Genomic DNA, 26,063 nt, shown 5'->3' with positions numbered 1-26,063 from the left:
ATGCCCGAGTTAAGAACTCAACCGGGGCAGGAGCACTCCTGTGGGGTGTGTCCACACAAGCTGAGCGAGACAGGAAAGAGGCTGGGCTCCACAGACAGGCTCATTTCAAACCGACTCACAATCCGAGTGTGCTCCTGCCCCAGGAAGTAAGGCAGTCTGGTCTCTCAGGAAGGGTTAAGAACTGGGAGTCAGGAGGTCTCAACTTGAGTTTCAGCTAAAGGCTCTCTGGATCTCATTCCCTCACCTGCAAAGCCCAATGGCTCCTCAGACGCTCCTAACTCTGAAGTCCTGACGGCCTCATTCTAGAAAGTAACTTTCTTTGGCGCTAGTGGTACAGAACCTGCCTGCCAATGCAGGAGACGCAAGAGACACAGGTTCAATCCTTGTATCAGGAAGATCTCCTGGAGAAGGAACTGGCAACCCACTCCAGTATTCCTGCCCGGAAAATTCTATGGACAGAGGAGCCTGGTGGACTCTGGCCCATGGGATCGCTAAGAGTTGAACATGAGCGACTGAGTGCACATATCAACAGAAAGTCACCGGAAGCAGAGGGCTTGTGATGGCGATTTTGTATTTCCACTCGACTGGGTCCATGGTGCCCAGATACCTGGTGAAACATTACTTGGGGTGTGTCCGTGAGGGCGTTTCTGGATGAGACCACCTTCTGAATCAGCAGGCTAAGTAAAGTGGGCCGCCTCCCAGTATGGGTGGGCCTTGTCCAAATCGGTGAAGGCCCTGACACAGCAGAAGCAGTCAGGGAGGATTTGCTCTCTTCTCCTCTGTCCTCAAGCTGGTAACACGAGTCCTCACCCCTCTTCAGATGCAGGAACTGCGTTGTCGGCTCTCCTGGGCCTCCAGCTTGCCGATTGCCCACTGTGGAAGCTCTCCACCCCCACGGTCACGAGAACCGAGGCCTCGTGATAAAGTATCCCTCTCTCATCTCCCCCTGCTGTCTGCAGCTCCCATTGGTTCAGTTTCTCTGGGGAACCCTGACTCACACAGATTCTGGTACTGAGAGTGGTACTGTAGGATCAGCGGGGGAAGGGTGAGTTTTCTACACTGGCTCTGGGGGTTCTGGAACTGATTCTCTAATCTGATTAAAGATGCTAACGACTGTATGTCCCATAGTAAAATGAGCACTGATGGTCCAGGAACATATGCAAAATATTTTCATTAGATACTCCTAATCAACCATTTACTACAAGGAGCAAGGAGTTAAGTGACTCTGTTTAGGGATACTTCAGAACATTCTTGGAAAACTAACATAATGCGGATGGCGGGCTGCTCCTAATGTCACTAGACAAGGTGGCGAGAGGCAAGGAAGAGCTCAGGGACTTGAATTCTCAGCTCAAAGGCCGCACATGTGATCTGAAAGTGCCTGTGTGGGCCCTGACGGAGACCCTTATTTCCTACGGCCACAGGGCTGAGACTTCTGAAGATCACACAGGAACCTCCTCCTGAGACTGGCTGAATCACAACCCAGCTAAGCGCCCAGCCTCGCAGGGAGCCACGCTGCTGAAATGACCGCGCTGACCGGGAGCAAACAGGAGCTTGTTCCAGGGACACGCGGGGGGTTCCTGACGAAGCTAGGCACACTAAATTCCCACAAGTCCTTTCCCAGTGGGACGCTCTCCCCATTCCCCTTGGAAGGGGCCTTCCTGCCTCCTCGTGATGGACCAGCCCTGCCCCACCTAAGCAATCAGGGATGGCTCCTCAGAGGCAGCGTAGGACCACAAGGCTTCTCTGCACAGCCCACCCTCTTCACCTCTAGACCTGTAACTAGACCTCACATCCCAGCAGGCCCCAGAGGAGAGGCACAGGACCCGTGAGGATGCATGCTACGTGCGTGAAGAATGACCTGAGTTTCCTGATTTATGCAGACAGAAACCCAGGGAACACGGTGTGCGATGTTGGTGGAAGGAACGTGAAGCCGTCTCAGGCCCATCGGATGGATACGGGTTCACCAAACAGAGATTCTGCACTGAAAAGCTGTAGCTCAGGGAGTCAGAAAGGGCTCCCAGGGTTTGACTGGATGGTTGGCTAAAACAAGGACCCAAAGGTGGTTCCAGTGAATGAATCAGAAATGCTGTACCTGCCCAGGTTTAGTGTATGGGGTGGGGGGAAGACACAGACTTAGGGAGTGGGACTGCTAGGGTGGATTTGTCATTTAAGACCTACTAGGAGAGTCCAGAAGACACGCCTTTCACCACTGCTGTGAGAAATGTGTTTGTGAGGGGAGCCCCAAGCATCCTTCAAGTGCTCTATGATTGTCCTGCTCTGCAGGCTGGGCCTTACCATGGGAACTACGGCCCCCAAGCTGGGAAACAAGATGCAGGGGCAGGAGCTGGATCCCAAGGGCGGCAGGGGCCACGAGGTGACACCAACTGCCAAAGGCACAGTGAGCGTGCTCACTGTGATGGACAGCAGAATCATGGCAGTCAGACAATCTGATTCCCACAGACCTACGGCGTTAGCTAACTGATCGTGGTGGTCCCAGACGTGAAATACACAGGAAGCCTAACAAATCCTTACTTGATCTGCATAAGCAGGAAAGTTCAAGTCAAGTGTATGAAAGTCTAACATACGTCATAAAAATAGAGAACCATAACCCATCAGTAGTTTCCAAATGTGAGACAGTTTACAGACCCAAAGGCCCTTGAACAAAGGGAAGGTTGGGTCCCCTTAAGAAAGCACCCCAGTACACCGCCAAACACTTGTACTGTCAGTCATTCTCCCAGAGGAGAGAATGATTGGTCTTCTACCTGGACAAGTGCAACTGAAGAAAATCAGATGATTAATCTGGGGAACTGCTGGACACTGGCTCTGAACTGATGCTGATTTTAAGAGACTCAAAACTCCACTGCAGTCTACCAGAGTAGGGACCTATGGAGGCCAGGTGGTCAATGGGGTTTTAGCTCACGTATGCATCACAGTGGGCCCAGCGGGTCCCCAAACCCATCCTACAGTTAATTTCTCAGTTCTGGAATCCATAATTTGAATAAATAAACCCAGCAGCTGTCAGAGCCTGCATACTGCCCACCTCCTCCTCCTCCATGGTTACCTCTATCCCATGCTCACCACTCTCACCCCTTCCCCAGAATCTGCTGCACTGGAACTGGTTACATGGCCCGTCCCCTCCATCAAACAGCATGTTCTGGATTCCCCAGTGCCCAGGGCAGGTTCTGGAGCACAACAGACTCTTCCAACACACAGAACATGGGCAAGGCTGCCCAGTGCTGCCAAGCTGAGATAGGCCTTGGCTGCTGTGAAGGGCAAGACCAGGGTCACCCCTCTATGCATCACCCTCCATGATGGGGTCATCAGGGGCTGAGAGCAAGTGGGTACAGCTAAGCTGAGCTGAATGGCACTGCACCAAGGTAACTGTAAATGATAAGAAGGTCAAAAACTGCTCCTCATCTCAGGGAACATTCCCAAATTTACTCTATGAAGACACCATCATCCTGATACCAAAACCAGACAAAGAAACTATCAAAAAAGAAAATTACAGGCCAGTATGTTTGATGAATATAGACAGAAAGACTCTCAAAAAATATTAACAAACCAAATCCAACAGCATAAAAAAAAAGCTCATACTCCATGACCAACTGGGATTCATCCTAGCATCACAAGAATGGTTCAACACATGCAATGTGATAACACCATATCAATAAAAGATAAAATCCACATGATCATCTCAACAGATGTGGAAAAAGCATTTGATAAAACTCAACATCTACTCATGATAAAAACTCATCAAAGTGGGTAAAGAGGGAACCTACCTCAACATAATAAGAGCTATTTATGATAAACCCACAGTCAACATAATACTCAATGGTAAAACACAGAAAGCCTTCCTGCTAAAATTTGGAACAAGACAAGGATGCCCACTCTTACCACTTCTATTCAACAGTGGATTAGAAGTCCTAGCAACAGCAATTGGACAAGAAGAACAAAACTTCTCCAAATTGGAAAAGAAGAGGTAAAACTGTCATTGTAAAATGTCATTATACAGAGATGACATAATGTTATATATAGAAAACCCTAAGGATTGCACATAAAAACTATTAGAACTGATAAACAAATTCAGCAAGGTAGCAGGATACAAGATTAACATACAGAAATAAGTTGCATTTACTTACACTATCAATGAAATATTAGAAAGGGAAAGTTAAAAAAAAAATCCCTTTTAAAATCACATCAAAAAAATAAAATACTTAGGAATAAACTTGGCCAAGGAAGAGAAAGACTTGTATACTGAGAATTATAAACATTGGTAAAGGAAACTGAAGATGATTTAAAGAAATGGAAAAATATCCTATGGTTGTAGATTGGAAAAATATTGTCAAAATGGCCATACTAACCAAAGCAATCTACTGATTTAATGCTATCTCTATCAAATTACCCGTAACAATTTTCACAGAACTAGAACAAATAATCCTAAAATTTATATAGAACCATAAAAGACCTAGAACTGCCAAAGCAATCCTGAGGAAAAAGAACAAAGCTGGAGGCATGACCCTCCCAGACTTCAGACAATACTATAAAATTAGAGTAATCAAAACAGTGTGGTATTGGCACAAAAACAGACATATGAATCAATGGAACAGAGTAAAGAGCCCACAAATAAACCCAGACACCTGCTGTCAATGACCTCTGACAAGGGAGGCAAGTATGAATATACAATGGAGAAAGGACAGTCTCCTCAGCAAGTGGTGCTGGGAAAGTGGAGAGTCGCATATAAATCAGTGAAGCTGGAACACATCCTCACATCCTACACAAAAATAAACTCAAAATGAATTAAAATTTTAAATATAAGACATGATACCATAAAATTCCCAGAAGATAATAGGCAAAACATTCTCTGACAAAATAAATAAATAAATAAAAACAGAAAAAAGAAAAAAAAAAAACATTCTCTGACATAAATCGTAGCAATGTTTTCTTAGGTCAGTCTCCCAAGGCAATAGAAACAAAAGCAAAAATAAACAAAAGGGATTGAATCAAACTCACAAGTTTTTGCATAACAAAGGAAACTGCAAACAAAATGAAAAGACAACCTATGAACTGAGAGAAAATATTTGCAAATTACCTGACTGACAAGGTCTTAATTTCCAAAATATACAAGGAGTTCATACAACTCAATAAAAAAAAAAAAAAAAACCAATCCAAACAAAAAATGGGCAGAAGATCTAAACAGACATTTCTCCAAAGAAGACATAAAAGGTCTAAGTCACTCAGCCATGTCTGACTCTGCGATTCCATGGACTGTAGCCCGCCAGGCTCCTCTGTCCATGGAATTCTCCAGGCAAGAATACTGGAGTGGGTAGCCATTCCCTTCTCCAGGGGATCTTCCTGACCCAGGGATCAAACCCGGGTATCCTGCATTGTGGGCAGATTCTTTATCATCTGAGCCCCAGGGAAGCCCAAAGAAGACATACAGATGGCTGACAGGCCCAGGCAAAGGTGCTCAACATTGCTGATTACTAGACAAACGAAAATCAAAACTAATGGTGTCCCACTTCACACTGGTCAGAATGGCCGGCATTAAAACATCTACAAATAATGCTGGAGAGGGTGTGGAGAAAAGGGAACCCTCCTACACTGTGGGTGGGAATGTAAATTCATATGGAGAACAGTACAGAGGTTTCTCAAAAGACTAAATATAGAGTTGCTATATGACCCAGCGCAATCCCACTCTTGTGTTTATATTGGGACAAAACTATCATTCAAAAAGATACACGCACCTCTATTTACAATAGCCAGGCATGCAAACAACCTAAATGCGCAGTGACAGATGAATGGATAAAGATGTTGGTACATATCTACAACTGAATACTACTCAGCCACAAAAAAGAACGAAATGATGTCGTGTGCAGCTACATGGATGGACCTAGAGATAATCATACTGAGTGAAGTAAGTCAGAAAGAGACCATATGATATCACTTTTATGTGGACTCTAAAACATGACACAAACTCATTTACAAAACAGAAACAGAGTCACAGATACAGAGAACAGACTTGCGGTGGCCGAGGCGGGGAGGGGAGGCATGAGAGTCGGGTTGGAAGTTTGGGGTCAGCAGAGGCAAATTATAACATACAGGACAGACAAACAAGGTCCTACTATATAGCACGTGGAACTATTTTCAATGTCTTGTGATAAACCATTAGGGAGAAGGACATGAAAAAGAATACATATATATATGCATAGCCGAATCACTTTCCTGAACAGCAGAAACTCACTCAACATTATAAATCAATTATACTTCAAAAAACAAAAACAACTGCTCCTCACCTCTGATCCCAACGAAGACGGTCAGGCCGAAGCAGACGAAGAAGACGACGAACACCAGGACAAAGTGATGCTTGGAGAGCGTGTAGAGCCGCATGGGCGCCAGCCTGTGGGGAGAAGCCAGGGTGAGGGGCAGCAGGGTGAGGGCCCCCCCCACCATCTGGGAGCCCTAGACCAGGCGACCTAGCTCACCAAACTGTCCCGATAACCTCAGTGACCACGGCCAGGCTGGGGGCCATTTGGTGTGTTCTGGGCCCAGCAGGGCATGGGGGAGGGTCCCTGCCACCCCGAGCTGCAGGGCCCCCAGGCAAACCCCACCCTCATGGGGGGAGGATATATCTCGAAGTCCACTTGGGGCACGCAGACCAGGCCACAGACACAGGAAGCTGACCTCCTTCACTCCCCCACCTCCAGCAGCCAGAGCCGAGCCCAGGCCAGGAGGCCCTAACTCCTCGCATGGGGACTATCAGCCACCAGGATCAAGCCTGGACCAGGGCAGGGCTGGGGTGGGGGGTAGGGTGGTTCCAGGTGCCCCCAGCATCACATGTCTACCTCATCTTCCAGCCAGCCCCTGGCTTCGGGCTTCCTGTCCAGGGTCCCTCTCAGGCTGACACCCCTCGCTGGCCTCACCCATCAGGGTGAAGCTTGGCCTGGCCCTCGCTGTGGGGTCTGGGTTTGAAGCAACTTGGCAAGCCGCCCGCAGTTGTCTGTGATTTACGCCAACAGGAAAGCCATCCCATCCCGAGGGTCCATCCTAACACTCATTCCTTTAGCACCTCTTATTCATCCCTCCTTTCTTCTTCGGTCACAAGCAAATGGTGGTGTGAAAGGTCATCATGTCTCTTTTTTTTAAATTTATTACTTTACTTTACAATATTGTATTGGTTTTACCATACACTGACTTGAATCCTCCATGGGTGTACATGTGTCCCCCATCCTGAACCCCCCTCCCACCTCCCTCCCCATCCCATCCCTCTGGGTCATCCCAGTGCACCAGCCCTGAGCACCCTATCTCATGCATCAAACCTGGACTGGTGATTCGTTTCACATATGATAATAATCATGTTTCAATGCCATTCTCCCATAAGATCCCGCCCTTGCCCTCTCCCAGGGTCCAAAAGACTGTTCAATACATCTGTGTCTCTTTTGCTGTCTCACATACAGGGTTATTGTTACCATCTTTCTAAATTCCATATATATGTGTTAGTATACTGTATTGGTGTTTTTCTTTCTGGCTTACTTCACTCTGTATAATAGGCTCCAGGTTCATCCACCTCATTAGAACTGATTCAAATGTATTCTTTTTAATGGCTGAGTAATATTCCATTGTGTATATGTACCACAGCTTTCTTATCCATTCATCTGCTGATGGACATCTAGGTTGCTTTCATGTCCTGGCTATTGTAAACAGTGCTGCGATGAACATTGGGATACACGTATCTCTTTCAGATCTGGTTTCCTCAGTGTGTATGCCCAGCAGTGGGATTGCTGGGTCATATGGCAGTTCTATTTCCAGTTTTTTAAGCAATCTCCACACTGTTCTCCATAGTGGCTGTACTAGTTTGCATTCCCACCAACAGCGTAAGAGGGTTCCCTTTTCTCCACACCCTCTCCAGCATTTATTGATTGTAGACTTTTGGATAGCAGCCACTCTGACTGGTGTGAAGTGGTACCTCATTGTGGTTTTGATTTGCATTTCTCTGATAATGAGTGATGTTGAGCATCTTTTCATGTGTTTGTTAGCCATCTGTATGTCTTCTTTGGAGAAATGTCTGTTTAGTTCTTTGGCCCACCTTTTGATTGGGTCTTTTATTTTTCTGGAATTGAGGTGTAGGAGTTGCTTGTATATTTTTGAGATTAATTCTTTGTCCGTAGCTTCATTTGCTATTATTTTCTCCCATTCTGAAGGCTGTCTTTTCACCTTGCTTATAGTTTCCTTTGTTGTGCAGAAGCTTTTAATTTTAATTAGGTCCCATTTGTCTATTTTTGCTTTTATTTCCAATATTTTGGGAGGTGGGTCATAGAGGATCCTTCTGTGGTTTATGTCAGAGAGTGTTTTGCCTATGTTTTCCTCTAGGAGTTTAACAGTTCCTGGTCTTACGTTTAGATCTTTAATCCATTTTGAGTTTATTTTTGTGTATGGCATTAGAAAGTGTTCTAATTTCATTCTTTTACAAGTGGTTGACCAGTTTCCCCAGCATCACTTGTTAAAGAGATTGTCTTTTCTCCATTGCATATTCTTGCCTCCTTTGTCAAAGATAAGGTGTCCATAGGTGCATGGATTTATCTCTGGGCTTTCTATTCTGTTCCATTGATCTACATTTCTGTCTTTGTGCCAGTACCATACTGTCTTGATGACTGTGGCTTTGTAGTAGAGACTGAAGTCAGGCAGGTTGAGTCCTCCAGTTCCACTCTCCTTTCTCAAGATTGCTTTGGCTATTTGAGGTTTTTTGCATTTCCATACAAATTGTGAAATTACTTGTTCTAGTTCTCTGAAAAATACCATTGGTAGCCTGATGGGGATTGCATTGAATCTATAGATTGCTTTGTGTAAGTATACTCATTTTCACTATATTGATTCTTCTGATCCATGAACACGGTATATTTCTCCATCTATTTGTGTCCTCTTTGATTTCTTTCACCAGTGTTTTATAGTTTTCTATATATAGGTCTTTTGTTTCTTTAGGTAGATATATTCATAACTATTTTATTTTTTTTGTTGCAATGGTGAATGGAATTGTTTCCTTAATTTCTCTTTCTGTTTTCTCATTGTTAGTGTATAGGAATGCAAGGGATTTCTGTGTGTTAATTTTATATCCTGCAACTTTACTATATTCATTGATTAGCTCTAGTAATTTTCTGGTGGAGTCTTTAGGGTTTTCTATGTAGAGGATCATGTCATCTGCAAACAGTGAGAGTTTTACTTCTTCTTTTCCAGTCTGGATTCCTTTTACTTCCTTTCCTGCTCTGATTGCTGCGGCCAAAACTTCCAAAACTATGTTGCATCATGTCTCTTTCTAGAACTCCCTACATCAGGGGCTGGCCAACTGAAGAGTCTGTGAAAGACGGGACTTAAATACTCGAGGTGTGGCAGGCTCCAAGGACCCTGACCCAAAGGGGAGGCTGCCCCCCTCCCCCAGACCCTGAAGCTGGGAGAGATCAGAGCCTCTGGGGTTTTCCATTTTGCTTTGCTTACACTGTTCTTTTTACGGCCCAACGTTTCCTGGCCTGAGGAGCTGAGGAAGCAGGAAGGAATTTCTCATGCCTTCAGGGCAGGCCAGTGATGACATATCCCCCTGGAGGAGGAGACTCCGGCTCTGAACCAGGAAAGGAGGGAAGGTTGTTTGCTCTTTATCAAGTTCACAGTTGTGAGCACACACACCCCCTCTCCCTTGCAGGCCCAAGGCCACAGCTGGCTGGGAACACATCTGGGCGGCCTCCCAGGGCAAAGGGACCTGAGTCCCTCGACATAGCTCTGCTGACACGAAGTCAGCACTCTCCTGCGGGGCCTGCCAGGCCTGGGCGAGTGAACTTTCAGATGGGGCGGCCAGCAAAGAAATGAAGGAACAGGTGTCTTCCCATCTGGGACTTGGGTGTGAAGGCTGAACCACAAACAACCCCGGTGGGTGTGGGAAGTGAAAGCTTGTGAATTAAGTGGCCTGATCCCAACTCAACTTTGGGATCCTAAGGATAATAAGAGGCCTGAAAGCCTTACACTAATAGAGTCAGACCCAAGCTCAGTGAGGAAGTCCTTGGATTTGCAGGCGGGGAAACCGAGAGATGACAGATTCTTGCCCGAAATGCCACAGCTCTGCCCTCAGCAGTCCTGACGGTCTCCTGGGTCACATGCACCACCCCCTGCCCCACGCCGCCTCGTGAGAGGCCTCAGCGCACCCTGCAGAGGGAAGACTGGTGCACTTGGAATCTCCACACTCACACGTGTGTGCTCCGTCAGTCGTGTCTGACTCTCTGCAATCCCATGGACTGCAGCCCGCCAAACTCCTCTGTCCATGGAATTCTCCAGGGAAGAATACTGGAGGGGATTGCCATGCCCTCCTCCAGGGGATCTTCCCGACCCAGGGATCAAATTTGCATCTCTTATATCTCCTGCATTGGTAGGTGGATTTTTTTTACCACTAGCACCACCTGGGAAGCCCTCCACGCTCATAACAGTGAACAAAGCCACATGGACTGGATGCTGGAGGACGTGCAGACATGCTCAGATATTAACGCCACCGCCCCAGTGGGGACTGGAGCTCTTAAAAACATGCTGGGTGGCGACACGCAGGAAGCCTGGCAAAGGGTGTGCAGAAACACCCTGCACTGTCTTCACCACTCTTCTGTATGCCTGAAGTTGTTTTAAAGAATTACATAAAGTCACCCATGGCATGCACACCCCCCTCACCCCCGCCCGCTGCCCTCAGGGACTCTGAGGGCGCCAAGGGCCTTCCAGCAGCTCAGAATAGATGACCTCTAAGCAGAGGAAAACAGAATAAGAATAGTTATACTTAATGCTTGATTTTTAAAACATATCATCAATAAGACACATTATCGGTGATTTAATATAAAAGCACAGTTCCTCAGCAGGTGAGAAGGCTGAAGTTCCTGCAGCACACAGACCACTGTGGGTTTGCTTCCAATTTTCTCCTCGGGGACTCAGTAAAGATCTGCCGTTTCCCTTTCCACTTCAATCCAATTTATTAGCTATTTTCCTAGCTCGGCAATCAAGTCTCACCGACCCCAACAGAAAAAAAGACATGGAGGAGGCAAAATAAGCCCCCAGGGTGAGCAAATGGCATTGCACAACCAGCCCAGCTGGTTTGCAAGGAATGGGCTGGGCTCTGGGCCTCATGTCTCTCTGCTCCCCACTTCCCCTGCAACAGGACCTCACCTCACGCCGGAGGGATGTGACGGCTCTGGTGTCCTGGGCTGGGGGATACTGCCCAGACCAAGGACAGGCTGACGACATGCCCCCCTCCACCAGCCGGCTTGCCATGTGTCCCTGAACACTTTGAAGCAGCTCACCCAGAACCCGGAGACTCCTGACACGCTGGGGCCAGCCTGCTGGCCCGCACTGCTGACCCTAGTCCAGAGAACTCCAAGATGCCACCACGAGGTGGGAGAAACACGGGGTGAGGAGTCAGATGACCCACCCGGACCACCGCCCCCTGAAGCCACCTAGCATCTCGGGCTCTGTGCCTCCTGGCATCCTGCCCTGACCAGGCACCCAAGGGTCCCTCTGCCCATCCCACCTCCCTGCTGAACTGCCCACACGTCCCCACAGTCAAGTTAAAGCCTAAACCTGCCCACAGCTGGGCATGAACCAATGAGCAAACGGCCCGCAGTCCTGTGACCAGGCCACCAGCGGGCGGGTCTCTGCTCAGTGGGCAGAAAGCGGTGCAGAAAAGAAGAAAATAGATAAGGTCTCAGACCCTCCTGCTCCATGGTTGCCCACCCTCTTCTGGAAACTCTCTGGCCCAGATTCAGGACCCCACGCTGCGGACCCTCAGCGCCCACCACGGATCTCCTGCATTCTCTCTGACAGTCTTCCTGCCCCTGGGATGGTCCCCAACCTCCTGCCTGCCCTGGAACCCACTCAGGAACTATGGCTCCCAAAACATCTTGGAAGTCCTACATCACTTCACAATCAACAGGTCTGAAATTGAACCAATGAAAAAAACTAAAATAGCATCAAGGAAAATGGCTTCAATGGCCAGTTTCCTGCCTCCCGCCTTTCTCCAGCCCCACACCCAGAAGCCCTGGGGTCACCTCACTGCCTGTCTCTCCTTCATCCCGCACCTCCGGCCCGGAAGAGGTTCATCGTGCACAGCCGGCCGGAAGAGGTTCATCCTGCACAGCCGGCCCGGAAGAGGTTCACCCCGCACTGCCAGCCCGGAAGAGGTGATGCCTCGCTTCCTCCTGCTCCTCTCTGCTCCCTGCACGCCAGCCTCACAGTCCAGGCCCTCGTCCCCTCCCACATGAGCCCCCAACAGTCTTCCCGGTGCGTCTTCCTCTGCGGGTATCACAGCACCGTTAACATGCTACCCCTGCACAGAAGCCCTATGTGGCTCCCACAGCCAACTCAACTGTTTAAACTCCTTGTTATGGCTTTCAAGGTTCCCTCCATTCCTTCCCTAAATTCCTACCACCCTGCATGTATCCTACAAGAATTACTACCGCCCTTAGTCACCAAAGCTGCTTTCTGAGGTAGGAACTATTAACAGTCCCATTTCACAGATGAGAATGCTCAGGCTGAGGCAGGTGACTTGCCCTGGATCTCAACGCAGAAAAAGAAAGTCAAAGTCGCTCAGTCGTGTCCAACTCTTTGCGACCCCATGGAATTTCCCAGGCCAGAATATTGGAGTGGGCAGCCTTTCCCTTCTCCAGGGGATCTTCCCAAGCCTGGGATCGAACCCAGGTCTCTTGCATTGCAGGCAGATTCTTTACGAAGCAGAGGCAGAGTTCAAACACAAGCGTCAGACTCCAGGATTTAGGGCTTAAGTTCTATAAAGCTTCCCAATGAGGTCAAGCCAGACGCCAGACGAGCCCATTCATGTACTGCTCTCCCGATCTGAAATGCTCTCTTTTCTCCTGGCTATCCGAATCTGACCCAGCATTCATGGCTCACCTCTGTGTCCCACCTTCTCCATGAAGCTTTCTCCTGCTTCTCCATCGCTCGTGGCTGCCCGGGCTATTAAACCACTACAGCACGTATGGTCAGCACTACAGGCCTGAGGGCCTGAAGATAAAGCATCAATTGACTGCACATACGCCAGACACACGGTTCGCACTCAGAAAACATCTGATCAACTCAACTTTTATTAGTTTTCTCCAAAGTGTTCGTTGGTTCCCTCCAGTTGGTGGTGAGAGGGTTGGGAGCAGGGAACCGGCTCCTGTTTCCCCATGAACCCTGGCCAGGTCAAGTGCAGCCACAGATGAAGTCTTCTACCTCCATAAGCAGGGCCGGAAGACTTCCTACAAAACCCTGCTGGCTCCCAACCATGTCTCTCTTTTTCTTCTCTTGAGGGGACCCATACATCTGTCTTCCTCTCTGGGTCCGTGTATCTTTACACGCTCAGGCATCTAACACACACACACATACACACACACACTCTTTCTCTCTTTCTCTCAAAAATCCTGGCCTCTATGGAGCCCCTCCACCCTTGGAAGACCTTTCCAATGTGATGGAACAGACTGTCACCTTAGCGCCAGCTTGGACTGTCTGGGTCCCTTCTAAATTAAATCTCAGTTTCACGGGTGATTTATGATATCACAGACATATTTCCTAGAGAACCTACAAATCCCTTTCTTGGAAAGCCAAGACCCAAAACTGCAGCTTTAACCCACATCATGGTGAGCCCTGCCTCCCCTCCACCATGCGTATTCATCACGTTTCCAAGGAAGGGTAGTTTGTGGAGACCTCCATTCCCAGGAGGAAGAAATGGCGGGACACCTGTCCTGCAGGGCTCTCCCGGGCGAGCACCCTCTTTACCTGACTGGGGCCCCTCGAAGCGGCTCCCGCCCGCCCCTCCTCTCAGCTCTTACTCCCCAGGCGAGGGCAACCTGCTTCAGGGGCGAGCGCGCACGGTCCTGTCTCAGCCCGGCCGGACCTGGCCGAGTGCGGGGATGGAACGCCTTCGCGGCGTCTCCACACCGAGGTCGCGTGGGCGTCTCGGGGGTGCTGTGCTGAGAGCCGGACCCTGGCCTCCCATGGAGGCCCTGCAGTCTCCTCGCCTCGGGAACGGGCAGCTCCAACCGGGCTGCTGAGGCCAGAAACCTCTGGAGTCTCCTCCTCGCTCCCCACCATCGACGTGTCCACAAAACCCTCAAGATACACGAGACTGGGCCCTTCTCACTGGGTGGGCTGAGCCTCTGCCCGCTTCCCAGGACGGCGCGGCCCGTCATCCTGCGAGCGCCCGCAGCGCCCCCCACCCCCAGCTCTGCTCCCCCCATCCCCTCCCGTGGGAAGTCCTCCGGCAACTCCCCTGCCGCTCACGGTGACAGCCAGGCACCTCACGACTGGGGGCGTGTCTGCTGGGACCCACGGCCGCAGGAGGAAGGCATCTTCTTCAGGGTGGGGTGGAAGCCATACCTACTGTCTTTGCAGGAACATCCTGTGCCCGCCTCCCACCCTGGTCCCCTGACGACGAAACGAGCACCCCCAGAACAGAGGCTGAAAATGTCAGACGCTCCCCTTTCCAGCCTCCCTCTCTGCTGGCCCGCTGCCTGCCTTCAGGGCCCGTGACTGAGGGGAGGCACTGCCTGTCACCACCCCACGTAAGAGGGTGGGTGCCGCCCACAGTTTAGGATGCGGGAACAGAAAGATGGAGACTCCCCCCGCCCCCGCCCAGGCCCCCTGAGCCATCAGATTAGCCCTGGACGTTCCCACCTCAAACTCCAGACACACCCCCCATGTTGTGTCAGCCACTTTTCATGAGATATTCTATTGGAATCAAAAGCTTCCCACTGATACCCACACCCTAAAAACAAACCAAAACGAAAAGCAAAACTTCAGGGCAGTCATGGAGACGTGGACACCTCCCAGTTCAAGGCACCTGGGCGGCCCTTTCCGACCGTGAGACGGTGCCCGGCCGTCCCCAGCGCCGAGGCACTGCCCCTGCACTGCCTTCGAGGATGACGTCCGGCCCCTCCCTCCAGCCCCCACCCTCCCAGACCCGCTGAGGTCCCGGCTCCCGGGAGGCCCCCCCTCTCCACTGGCTGCTCTGAGGAAGCAACCGTCTCCCCCTGCAGGACGGGGAGGGGGGGACACACGCCTGTCCGCGGATTTCCCCGTGGGTGACAGCCGTCTGCAGACCCCCCAAAACCCCCCCGGAGCTCCCCGCTGCCCTCAGGGTGCCCACTGCCGTGCCTCACAGATGGCAGGTGTTTCCCTGGCTTCCCCCAGGTTCTCATTATTTTCCCTGCTACGTTAATTATCAACGTGTAACTTCTTTCTCTAACGCTTTGGTGGCTCTGACCTTTGCCCTCGGTGTCAAGCGAACTGGCCAAGGCAGTTCCCAGCCAGGGCCCGCCCCGGGGCACCCTCGGCCAGTGGACAAGCCCGGCCCCGGTCAGGGCCGCTGGGCACTCCTGAGCGGCCGCCGGCCAAGGCTCCTTTGCCCACTAAGCACTTCTCCCTCCCACGCAGGCCTCATAAGAGTTAATAAAACAGCACTAGAAAGAAACCTCGGGGGAGGCGAGCACTCAATGAGCCTCTTTATCGGCTGGGGCAGAGGGCCAGGCGGTGGACAACACCTGAGTGAGCGGAGAAAACGCTTCAGGGTGCTTCAGGGTCTCTCAGCGATGCGGAGAGGGGCTGGGGGGGAGGGAGCACCGCAGCTTCTGCGGGGACAAGGGCCCCCCAGGGTGACCGGCACGCAGCGGGGAGAAACAGCCCCAGAAGCTGCAGGGGCTCAGAGTCACATTTTCTCCACGTGAGAGCCAAAGTCAGCCCTGATGTGCATTCAGCCTGCAGACTTTTGTCCCAGAAGATGCCATCACAGAACCTGTCCAGCTCTGACGCATCTCTGTGACACCAAAGAATTCCCTGTCTGCTCGGCTCGTCGAGTCACGGTACAGCGGGTAAATAAAGACTAAAGCTGCTTCAGGATTACAAATAATGCTATTTGCTCACCATATACCCAGGTTTCCCACGTAGAATTAGAAATGTAGAATCTGGGCAGTGGAAAGGGATGTTCCATCTCTCGGCCAGTTCTCATGTTTCAGTTAAGATTTCATTTTTCTCACAGTCTGTATTAAAAAGTGGTCTCATCTCCCAGGGCCCAAAGGGCCAGCCTGGTGCCTGTCAGGCTGGGTTCAAATCCTGGCTTCCCCACTCCCTAGGCAGTCGCTGGGTGGGCAACCAGGTAACCTCCCAGGGCATCAGTGTCCTCCTCCGAAAATCAGAGGCGGGCAGAATACCACCCACAGGGAGGGAGACAAAAGTGAAACTCTCAGAAGAGTGTGGTAAGCACAGAGGAGGGACTCAACTGCGTTGGTTATGAATAAGAATGGTTGTGCTTCTGCCCTACCCTCTACTTTTTCTTTGAAAAAAAAAAAAAAAACCCTCAGTTTTCATCCTCCTGATATCACAGAAGATCGACTGTGTAACTGCCCCTCCTCTGGATCAGAGAGTGCCCCCCCCGCCCCGCCAACTGCAGGAAAGGCATGAGGTGTATTCCCTAAGCACCTACCTGGTACCTGGCCAGGTGTCCCCCTGTGAGACAGGTATTATCAGCCCCATTTACAGATGGCAGAGCGGAGGCTGGGGAGAGTATATACCCACCAAGGTCCCAGTCAGCAGGACACGGAGGTGGGGTTTGAACCCACACGGTCAGAAGCAGAAAGGAGACCCACCACTCTACGGCAGCCTCACCAAACTCTCCATTTTAAATGACCCACCATTTAATGGGGTTGGAGAAGGAGAGTAAGAATTCTGAAATTTCTTTTTTTTAATGTTTTTATTTATTTATTTGGCTGTGCCAGCTCTTAGTTAGCACATGCGAACTCTTAGTCACAGCTTCTGGAATCTAGTTCCCTGACCCAGGCCCCCTGCACTGGGGGAAGAGAGTCCCAGTCACTGGACCGCCAGGGAAGCCCCAAGAATTCTGAAATTTCAACTTGATACATCACAAAAACATTATCCTTATTCCAAAAGGCCATTAGGCAGATATTCAAGGCCCAACAAAGTCAAAATGTATTCTGATGAATGATGTTCCAAGCTGCTCAAGGAGCCATGAATTCACGTGTATCCTTGCTTGCCAGGCCCAGGGACACACACCCAGGAGCGTGTTGGTCAGGTCATCGAATACCCTTCCGACGGCAAACAGAGCAAGGAAGCAGCCCCAGTCCAGGGGTTAAGAGCTCAGGCTCTGCAGACTGGAAGGCCCGTGCCCCACCGACCAGCAGGGCAATCTGGGGAGAACCACGTCACCTCCTGGAGCCTCTAATTCCTGAACTGTAAAATTCAGGAAACCAAGGGACCCCGCTGCCGTGGGCTGCTGTGATAACGAGGTGAGTTACGACAGGGAACCTTGCGAATGCTCGGTCAGGGCCAGCTGTGACTGAAGCTGAGTGCATGAGCCCCAAGACCGTGTGCCCTGGGGCCCGCTCCCGGGCTTTCGTCCTCGGTGACCTGGAGAAAACCGCCTGGACTTCCCTGCTGCGCCTCAGTTTCCTCATCTGGAAAACTGGGATAAGAGAAACCTCTTGAGAGGAAGGGAGGCGATGAGGGTTACGTGGAGTGACAAATACAAAATGCCACATAGGCACCTGACACACTGTAAACACTCCGTCATCCTTCACTAGTTCTAGAGATCCTTCCGGTTCAGAAAAGAGCCTGTCCTAAGTAAGGGATGCAAATCTAAATAGCCCTACAGCTGAACGAACAGGACACTCACCCAGGTCTGCTGTCCCCTAGGGCCCCAGGACCCTCAGAAGACCTGGGACACAGCCACCACCGCAGGGCTCCCCTGTACCACCCGCTTGCTGCTGCAGAAGCCTGAATAACACTTTTTTTTTTTTCTATGCTTAAATGCACCCAGGCGGAAGGAGACTTGCAAAATACACTCTTCAAAAACTGGCCATAAATGCCAATCGAGACACACAAGAGGTGACCTGATGGAAACCGTCAGAGAAAACGCCTGCGTCAGAGCAAAGCAACAAATGAACCTGAGAAATCTCAGCCACTTGGGACCTTGCAGCTCAAACAGGTGTTCCTGTTAGTCACTTTTAGCAATAAACTGAGACACGCCCTCCCCCGTCCCCCACTTAACTCCCAGCACCTCTCACGTCCCCAGTACTACCAGAAAAGGAATCTGCTTGCAGGAAACTTAAGCATAAAGCTTTTAGAACTGGGAACTCTCTTTTTTCTGACTGGTTCTGATGGCAACCTCTCCTGACCTTTTAAAAAAAACAGGCTGGGCAGCCCCTGAGCAGAGCGGTCAGGGCAACAGCCCCGCAGGAATCCCCCCAGCCCGGAAGCCTGCTCCGGGAGCCGCCCTGTTCGCTCCCAGTCTCCCCCAGCCCGCTCTTGCTCCCGGCTTCTCCTCCTGCGCCTGTCACTTTTCACCTTTGGTGCCATGGGTTCCTCATCATATGTACCAACACGAGCACTGTAACCCCACCAGGCACTGGAGTCCTGTATGTGCTTTAGACTTCCAGGCTTTTTTGGAGGGTAGGATTTTTTTTTTTTGCAAGTTGCTTTATTTACAATGCCAAGTTTAAAAGTCACTAAACTAAAATTAACTGGACAATAAAACTAGGCAGAAATTGCTTTACAAAAAGGGAAAGCCCAAAATGCCACTTTCCATAGGGAACCCACAGTTCAATTTTATTCAGAGCAAAGAAAAGAAACTTTTGATCATACTAGAAGAAACTGGGCCGTAAGTTTGGGAACTATACTGAAACTACATGTGCAATGAGGACAACATTCTGCTAATACAAATTGACTTGCTGCTGCATTTGTTGCCTGTTTTTCTAATATTAACAATTATAAGCAAAGCAGTGCAACTAGCATTTGAAATAATCCTTACAGTGTTACAGCGTCAAGACACGAAATTTTACTTCTCCTCACACCACTGGTTCTCTTTGCGTACGTGGGCTTCCTCTTCTTCAGTAAAATCATTTTTGATATTGAATGTCTTTCAAATCTCCTCAGGCGTTTTCCCCTTGATCATATTAGCAACAGTCTTGCAGGTAACATCAAGCAAACCTTTAATGTCTAAGTAGTTTGCTGCCAATATAAGCTCAAAGAGTGTCCCTTGGTCAGCTTTCAGGAATTCTTGATCCCAAACAGGTATATCATCTGGTCGTTTTTCTTTGTTTTCACATCCTCAGGAGGAGGAGGGTCATCCTTGTGGTGGGTGCACCACTGAATGACCTTTTTTAATACTGCTGCATTAACATTTGGCAAGGGGACTGGATCATCATCTCCTTCATCACCCATTCCCAAATCTTCCAACGTAGTCTTGATGGTCACAGACTGTTTTGCAATTTCGACATCAACTTTGATTATCTTTCCATCAGAACTCTGCAACTTAATGGAAGGCATGGTGTTAGGTCTCAAGGAGATGGTGGGCCAGAGGCTGAAGTGAGCAGAGCGTCGTCGTCAAATAGTAAAACTCAAAGGAGGAGAACGAGGCCAATACAGCCAGAGGGTAGGATTTTTATTTGTTGCCAAAGACTTTTTCTCACTTTCAGGTCTGCGCCGTTCTGAGCGTTGGACGATGGTGGCCAGCTGACCTCTGTATGAGCAATCCTGGGCCCCCTGCTCGCAGGACAGCATCTGGTGGCCGACCCTCCGCAGGGGAGTGACTCTAAGACTCGGGCTGCTGCACTGTGTGGGCCCAGGTGAGATTCAGTACATGAGGACCTCAGCATGCCACTTGTCACTCGGCCACAGGGTCACAATTTCACAGTGTTTCCAGAAGTGCTGTTCACATAACTAGACTTGCCTGGTGGCTCAGATGGAAAAGAATCTGCCTGCAGTGCAGGAGAGGTGGGTTTGATCCCTGGGTCGGGATGATCCCCTGGAGGAAGAAATGGCAACCCACTCCAATATTCTTGCCTGGGAAATCCCATGGACAGAGGAGCCTGGCGGGCTACAGTCCAAGGGGTTGCGGAGTTGGACAGGACTGAGCAGCTGACACTTTCACTTTTCACTTCACAAATGAATGTTGCCCCCAGAGTTGGGCAGAGGCAGTACTGGTAGCCTAGCTCCCTCTGGGGTTTAATTAAAAGGAGAACTTTCAAACACCCATCTGGGACTAATATTGTATGCAAGTCAGGTTTCCCGTGTTGAGCGAAAGTGATCAGGTCAGAAACTTCTACACAAGCAAGAGGAAAAACCTATCCTTGCAACACATGTGTTTGCATTCAGGCAACACGCCCAGATCCTGCGTCTCTATGTCCACAGAGAAATGAGCAGAAGTGCACTGCAAGCCTTTCAGCCTCTAAAACCTCAGACACACAGAGACGTTCTCTCAGGGCAGCCATCGATTGTGGGGATCTGCCCTCCAAACCTCCCAACACAGACGCCGGGACCCCCTTCTCGCCACCATTTGCGACTCAAGTGCTAAAACTTCTAATTCTCTCTCCTTCTTTTCCAGATGTCCCCTGAGGAACACCCAGATGACTGTGGCGTCAACTGCAAGCTTCAGGGACGGCGTCTGTGAGGCCATGAACAGGTTTTTTTACTCATTAAAACCCCTTCACTTCACAGAAGTAATAAGCCTGAAGTCAGCAGACTGTAAAACTCGTAAGCCTTGTGTCCCCCACATCTAAAGAGGCTTGCATAGAGCTCCCAACGTGGCAGCATCATCAAAGAGCCCACGGAGCCCCCGCCCTCTACCTGGCGCTTGGACAGAAAGCAGGCATGAACAGGGCCTCGGCCCAGGGCAGGGGCCGCCTTTGCAGCGGGAAGGCCGGGCAGGGGCTCCAGTGGGGGGACAAGGCACTTCTCAGCAATCTGCATGGCGCTGCCCTGGGGAAAGACGGGGGCACCCGGCTCCCCGGGGCGAGCAGGGCCTTCCTGCGCTGCGCTCGGGCCGAGTCCCGCCCTGGAACCCTGACCCCGTCTCCGACGCCAACTCCAGTCGGGCCGGCGGGTCCGCGGAGCAGCCCCTGCGCCGACTGCCCCGCACGAAGCGCGCGGGCGGGGCGCCCTCCCCGGGCCCCCGGGCTCCACGTGGGCGGGGGTCCCGCGGCCGGCCTCCTGGAACCGGACAGAGGAGCCCCAACTCCGGGCCCGGGGGCCCCAGGGACTCCCCGCCCGCAACCCCGCACCCCTCGCCCGGGCCGGCACTCACGGTTCCATCGCGGCGGCGCGGCCCTCGGCGCCGGGCGGGCTCGGGGCGCTCACTGCGGCCGCGGCAGCCGGAGCCGGAGGCACAGGGGCCCGGGGTGCGCCGGCTCCCAGAGACTCGCCGGAGCGCGACGCGCGGCCCGGTCACGTGCGCGGAAGCGGCTCGCCGGGGGGAGGGGCCGCGCCGGGGGAGGGGAGGGGGTTGCAGAGCTGGGGAAGGGACAGGGGCCCGGGAAGGGGCGCGGGCCCGGAAAGGGGGCGCGCGCCGGTGGAGGGGTGGGCAGCCCCGGCAGGCCTTGCTTCCTGGCCGCTGGGGAGGGCCCCCGCGGCGCGACCACCTCCCCTGAGCCCCTCGAGCGCCGGGGCCGGCCCCTGGGTAGGGGGTGGAGGGGGATGTCAGACAAGGATTCACAATAGAATGAATGAAGAACTTGACTCACTCCTTGCGCCCAGCGGAGGGGACAGCACCTTAGTTCAGCCACCCTTTGCTTCCAGAGCGTCTTCATCTCGGCATGAGAGTGGCCGTGGGAGTCCAGGCATGCCCTGGTTGTCTGAAAGGTGTCTGCATAGACACCCATGCCTGTGTGGTAAGTCGCTTCAGTCGTGTCCGACTCTTTGTACCCCGTGGACTGTAGCCCGCCAGGCTCCTCTGTCCATGGGGATTCTCCAGGCAGGAATACTGGAGTGGGTTGCCATGCCCTCCCCCATAGGTGTCTGCATTTTTCTGGTGAGGGGGTCTGTAACCTTCCATTTTCACAAAGGTTTGTGACCCCAGAGACATTAAAAACTGGGGCAAACCTCTGACACACCCAAGTGATGAGGACAGGGGAGCTTTTCTGGTAGCTTCTCCCACAAACCTTTTCTGAACTACAGAGCGTGCGGGTTTTCTGTCCAAGTACAAGCGCTGTCTCTCAGGAGGGATGTGTGTGTGCCCACCTCCCACAGAGCTGACAGCGTGACCCTGCAGGTCGTGGTTCTACAAAGCGCCGGGACAGGAGCAAGTGTTCAGAAACATCGCAGTCCAAGTTGTTTCTACAGGGTGTGGAGACATGAGCTGACCAAAAGCACTTTCTAGATTTACCATCTTGCCTCTCGGTCCTAAAGTTCTGAAATCCAGAACAGATGAAGATATTTCCAGACCCTCTTTGGAGCACTGGTTGCAATGTGTCCCCTGTCCCCTGAAGGTCCTGAAATGTTGCTGGCGGCCTATTTAAAGTCAGTCTGAAGGAGGGAAAATGAAAGACTCCGGCCGCCTTGCTTGTGCGTTTCTCATTTGCTCACTAAGGCTGTCAACTGGCTTGAAGATGCCAACATGAACATCCAGTCCCTGCCCTCAGCAAACTTAGAGGCAGAGGTATTAACAGTTACCAAAAAAGTGTGACGAGCACGGATTTGCTCGGTGGCACTGAGGAAGGGGGGACCTACAGTCAGCCGGATGGGGGTGGGGTGGGAGAGAATGCATGGTGTCCGGGCTCATGGGGTGAAGGTTAGAAAGTTGGGGTGGGGTTGGGGGGGAGTGTGGCAGGGGCGGGGTTACCAGGCAAAGCAACAGCCTCAATCCTGGGTAATTATGACAAGAAATTCCATTCACACTCTGAATCTGAAACTGCGATTCCTAAAAGAATAACAAGAGACTATTTCTCAAATTCTTTTCATACAGTCTCAGAGGGACAGGGTTCTTCCTGACAACACCAGGAAATGTAAACGCCAGTACCTGCAGGGACAGGTGGGTAGCAGCGTCTAAAGGGGGCAGCTGCCACTCAGCGCTTTGAAAAGAGTTTGACTTCAATGAGAGTTTTCAGGTGACGGCCTTCTGATTCCAAAACATGGCAAACTTGTTCAAAAACAATATTTGAATCTCTGAGGATGAAACCAAACACGTTGGTGGCTGCATTTGCCCAGAGGCAGCTGGCTTTGAGCTCTCAGTTGCAGCCAGGCTTATTGGGTATAGAAATGCCTGCTCGGAGGACTGGGCCAGCAAGCTCGTCTCCCGGAGACATCCCCATAGACCCCTTGCTCTCTTCCGATGACTCCAGGTATTAAAAGAGTTGACATCTTTGAGGCCCACACTGCCTCCTGGTAACTGCTCCAGGAAGTGGTCCTCCCTTGAGCTGTGGCCCTGCGTCACTTCCATCCCTCTTATCCTCACTTGTCTGTTCTTCCAACCTTAACTGAGCACTCAGGGTGGGCCGGGCACGCTTCTCTGCTCTGGAAACACACAGCAGAATCCATGGGCAAGTCCTCGACTCCTGGGACTGACCTTTTAGTGGGACACAGTCAGCCAAACAACAACCAATCACATCGTTCGCACTGTGGCGGGAGAGGAAACGGAAGGGTGCCGTGATGCTGTCTGTGACCAAGAGAGAGGGACGTCCGTGTGCTGGGGTTTGGAGGAAGCTGGTCTGATGCTCAGCCTTCCCTAACATCCCTCCACGTCCTCCTCCAGGTCCCCCTCCTCCAAGCGTGCTGCTGTTGGGTACCTCCCTCGTTAAGCTCAGAATGAACACGCTGGGGGTGAGTCTGTGGCAGCCTGAGAGTGAGTGCGTGGGCAGCTTCCACCCCTTGGGTCCATTACTCCATCCTCAGGCTGCCCCCTCCGCTTTCCGCTCAGGTTCATGCTCTCCCATGAAAATAACCAGCAATTGCTGAGCACCTGCAAAGCCTAAGGCCTGTAAATTCTCTTAACAGCTTGATGAGTTACCAGTGGTCATCGTCCTCATTTATAGACAGGAAACAGGCCAGGAGAGGTGAAGTGCTTTTTCTCAGGAGCTATTTGACCTGACCCCAGCATGGGACCTCCAGTGCTGGCATCTCATGCATTATTGAATGTGACAGGGATGCGGCGTGACCAGCTGAGGCCGGATGCAAATGGGCCACCAGCTAGAGTCTCTAACCACAGAGATACTCTGATGCAAATGAGCCCCCAGCTGGAGTCTCTCTAACCACAAAGACAGCCCACATTTGTCAACTCTGTTCTTATTTTAAAACCTTCTAAGATCCAGTTATAGCATGTCCACAGTATTCCCCAATAATCCTATTTAATTGGGAAATTTGACCCATGGGTAAATGAGCATGTACGTATTTGAAACCCTGCTCTGCTATGCTCAGTAGCTTCAGTGGTGTCCGACTCTTTGAGACCCTATGGACCGTAGCCCACCAGGCTCCTCTGTCCATGGGATTCTCCAGGGATGGATACTAGAGTAGGTTGTCATTTTCACCTCTAGGGAATCTTCTGGACCCAGAGATGGAGCCTGTTTCTCTTACGTTCTTCACCACTAGCGCCACCTGGGAAGCTCACTTGACACCCTGCCTTGCTGATCCTGGGTCAGGAAGATCCTCTGGAGAAGGGAATAGCAGTCCACTCCAGTATTCTTGCCTGGAGAATCCCACGGACTGAGGAGCCTGGCGGGCTACAGTCTCTGGAATCGCAGAGTCGGACATGACTGAGTGACTAACACTGCTACTAATACTACTTGCTTCAGAAAGGATCTCGGTATCAAGAATAAGATTGGTCTGATACCACTTATCCTTAAAAAAAAAATCCTACTCATACCTGATGTTCATTTCCTAAGGGTCAATGAACCATTTCTTTTAAATAATCTCCTTCTACAATAGGACCAGAGTCAAGCCCACCAGCCTGCAGCATGCTGACTCCCACTCATGGCTCTTTTTCAGAGTTCAACGCAACAACTCAAGAGGCCCACCTGCAAAAGCTGTGCTACCCCAGGAAATCAGCTGTCTGCTCCAAGGGATGCAAATCACTTCCCCGCTTAGCAAGGGACGTTCGTCTAGCATTTTGTAGATACTCCGTCGTGGTTTCCTGGCCTCTCATTAACAGTAATCAGTGACAGCTAACACTGAGTATTCATGTTCTTGGTGGGCCCCCAGTTCAGGAAAAGAAACGGCTTATTCCCATTCCTCCTAACCTACTGTCTTAGCTCAGGCTGCCTCAACAAAATGCAGAGTGACTGGCTTATGCAATAGAAGTCCATTTCTTCACACTGCATGCATGCATTCAGTCACTTCAGTCGTATCTGACTCTTTGGGACCCCATGGACTGTAGCTGCCCTCCCCTCCCCGCCCCAGATTCCTCTGTTCATGGGATTCTCCAGGCAAGAATCCTGGAGTGGGTTGCCATGCCCTTCTCCAGGGTTTCCTCACCTAGAGGCTAAAAGTCCCAGATCCAGGTTCTGGCCAATTTAGTTTCTGACGCGGGCTCTTCCCGCTTGCAGACAGCCACCCTCCTGCTGTGTCCTCACATGACCCTTCCCTGGTGCAGGGTCTCTCCTGTCCCTTCTCACAGGACACAGTCCTGTCAGACCAGGGCCCGCCCTCATGACTTGTGTTGTTGCTCAGTCATGTCTGACTGTTTGTGACCCTGTGGACTGTAGCCCACCAGGCTCCTCTGTCCATGGGATTCTCCAGACAGGAATAATGGAATGGGTTGCCATTTCCTTCTCCAGGGGATCGTCCTGACCCAAGGATCGAACCTGGATCTCCTACATTGCAAGTGGCTTCTTTACCACTGAGCCTCACTTAACCTTTAATTACTTCCTTACTTCTAATACAGCCATGCTGGGGGTTAAGACTTCAACCTAGAAACTTGGAGGGGGTACAAATATTTGTTCCCTAACCCTCCTGCAGCCATGAAATTAAAAGACGCTTGCTCCTTGGAAGAAAAACTATGACCAACCTAGACAGCATATTAAAAAGCAGAGACATAAAAAAAATTTAAAAAAAGCAGAGACATTACTTTACCAACACAGGTTCGTCTAGTCAAAGCTATGGTTTTTCCAGTAGTCATGTATGGATGTGAGAGTTGGACTATAAAGAAATCTGAATGCAAAAAAATTGATGCTTTTGAACTGTGGTGTTGGAGAAGACTCTTGAGAGTCCCTTGGAATGCAAGCAGATCCAACCAGTCCATCCTAAAAGAAATCAGTCCTGAATATTATTTGGAAGGATTGATG

General features: G+C 50.9%; 1 protein-coding gene, 1 long non-coding RNA gene and 1 pseudogene across 3 annotated transcripts in view; 1 reads left to right on the top strand and 2 right to left on the bottom strand.

Annotated features, from left to right (window-relative positions):
- TMEM181 (transmembrane protein 181) overlaps positions 1–26,063 on the bottom strand; it is a 65,978-nt gene that overhangs the window by 27,593 nt on the left and 12,322 nt on the right. Inside the window, exons 1-2 of one of the 2 annotated variants that reach the window (XM_043888125.1) lie at positions 21,098–21,231; positions 6,294–6,397 (exon numbers count right to left, since the gene is read on the bottom strand). In XM_043888125.1, the coding sequence (XP_043744060.1) occupies positions 6,294–6,397; positions 21,098–21,105 (112 nt within the window). In that variant the 5' untranslated portion in view covers positions 21,106–21,231. Of the gene's footprint in view, positions 1–6,293; positions 6,398–21,097; positions 21,232–26,063 lie in introns of those variants that run through there. The other variant, XM_043888124.1, reaches the window with a different exon arrangement.
- Positions 18,079–21,073, bottom strand: LOC122684172 (annotated as a pseudogene).
- LOC122684174 lies at positions 21,372–25,466 on the top strand. The gene is made up of 4 exons (XR_006337945.1): positions 21,372–21,680; positions 22,754–22,819; positions 23,540–23,607; positions 24,769–25,466. It is a non-coding gene; the product is annotated as an uncharacterized LOC122684174 (long non-coding RNA).

The sequence above is a fragment of the Cervus elaphus genome, chromosome 26 (genome assembly GCF_910594005.1).
Source record: "Cervus elaphus chromosome 26, mCerEla1.1, whole genome shotgun sequence".
Classification (NCBI taxonomy): Eukaryota; Metazoa; Chordata; class Mammalia; order Artiodactyla; family Cervidae; genus Cervus; species Cervus elaphus.
The sequence above is the reverse complement of the archived record's forward strand: the minus strand, read 5'-3'. Positions and strand labels throughout refer to the sequence as shown.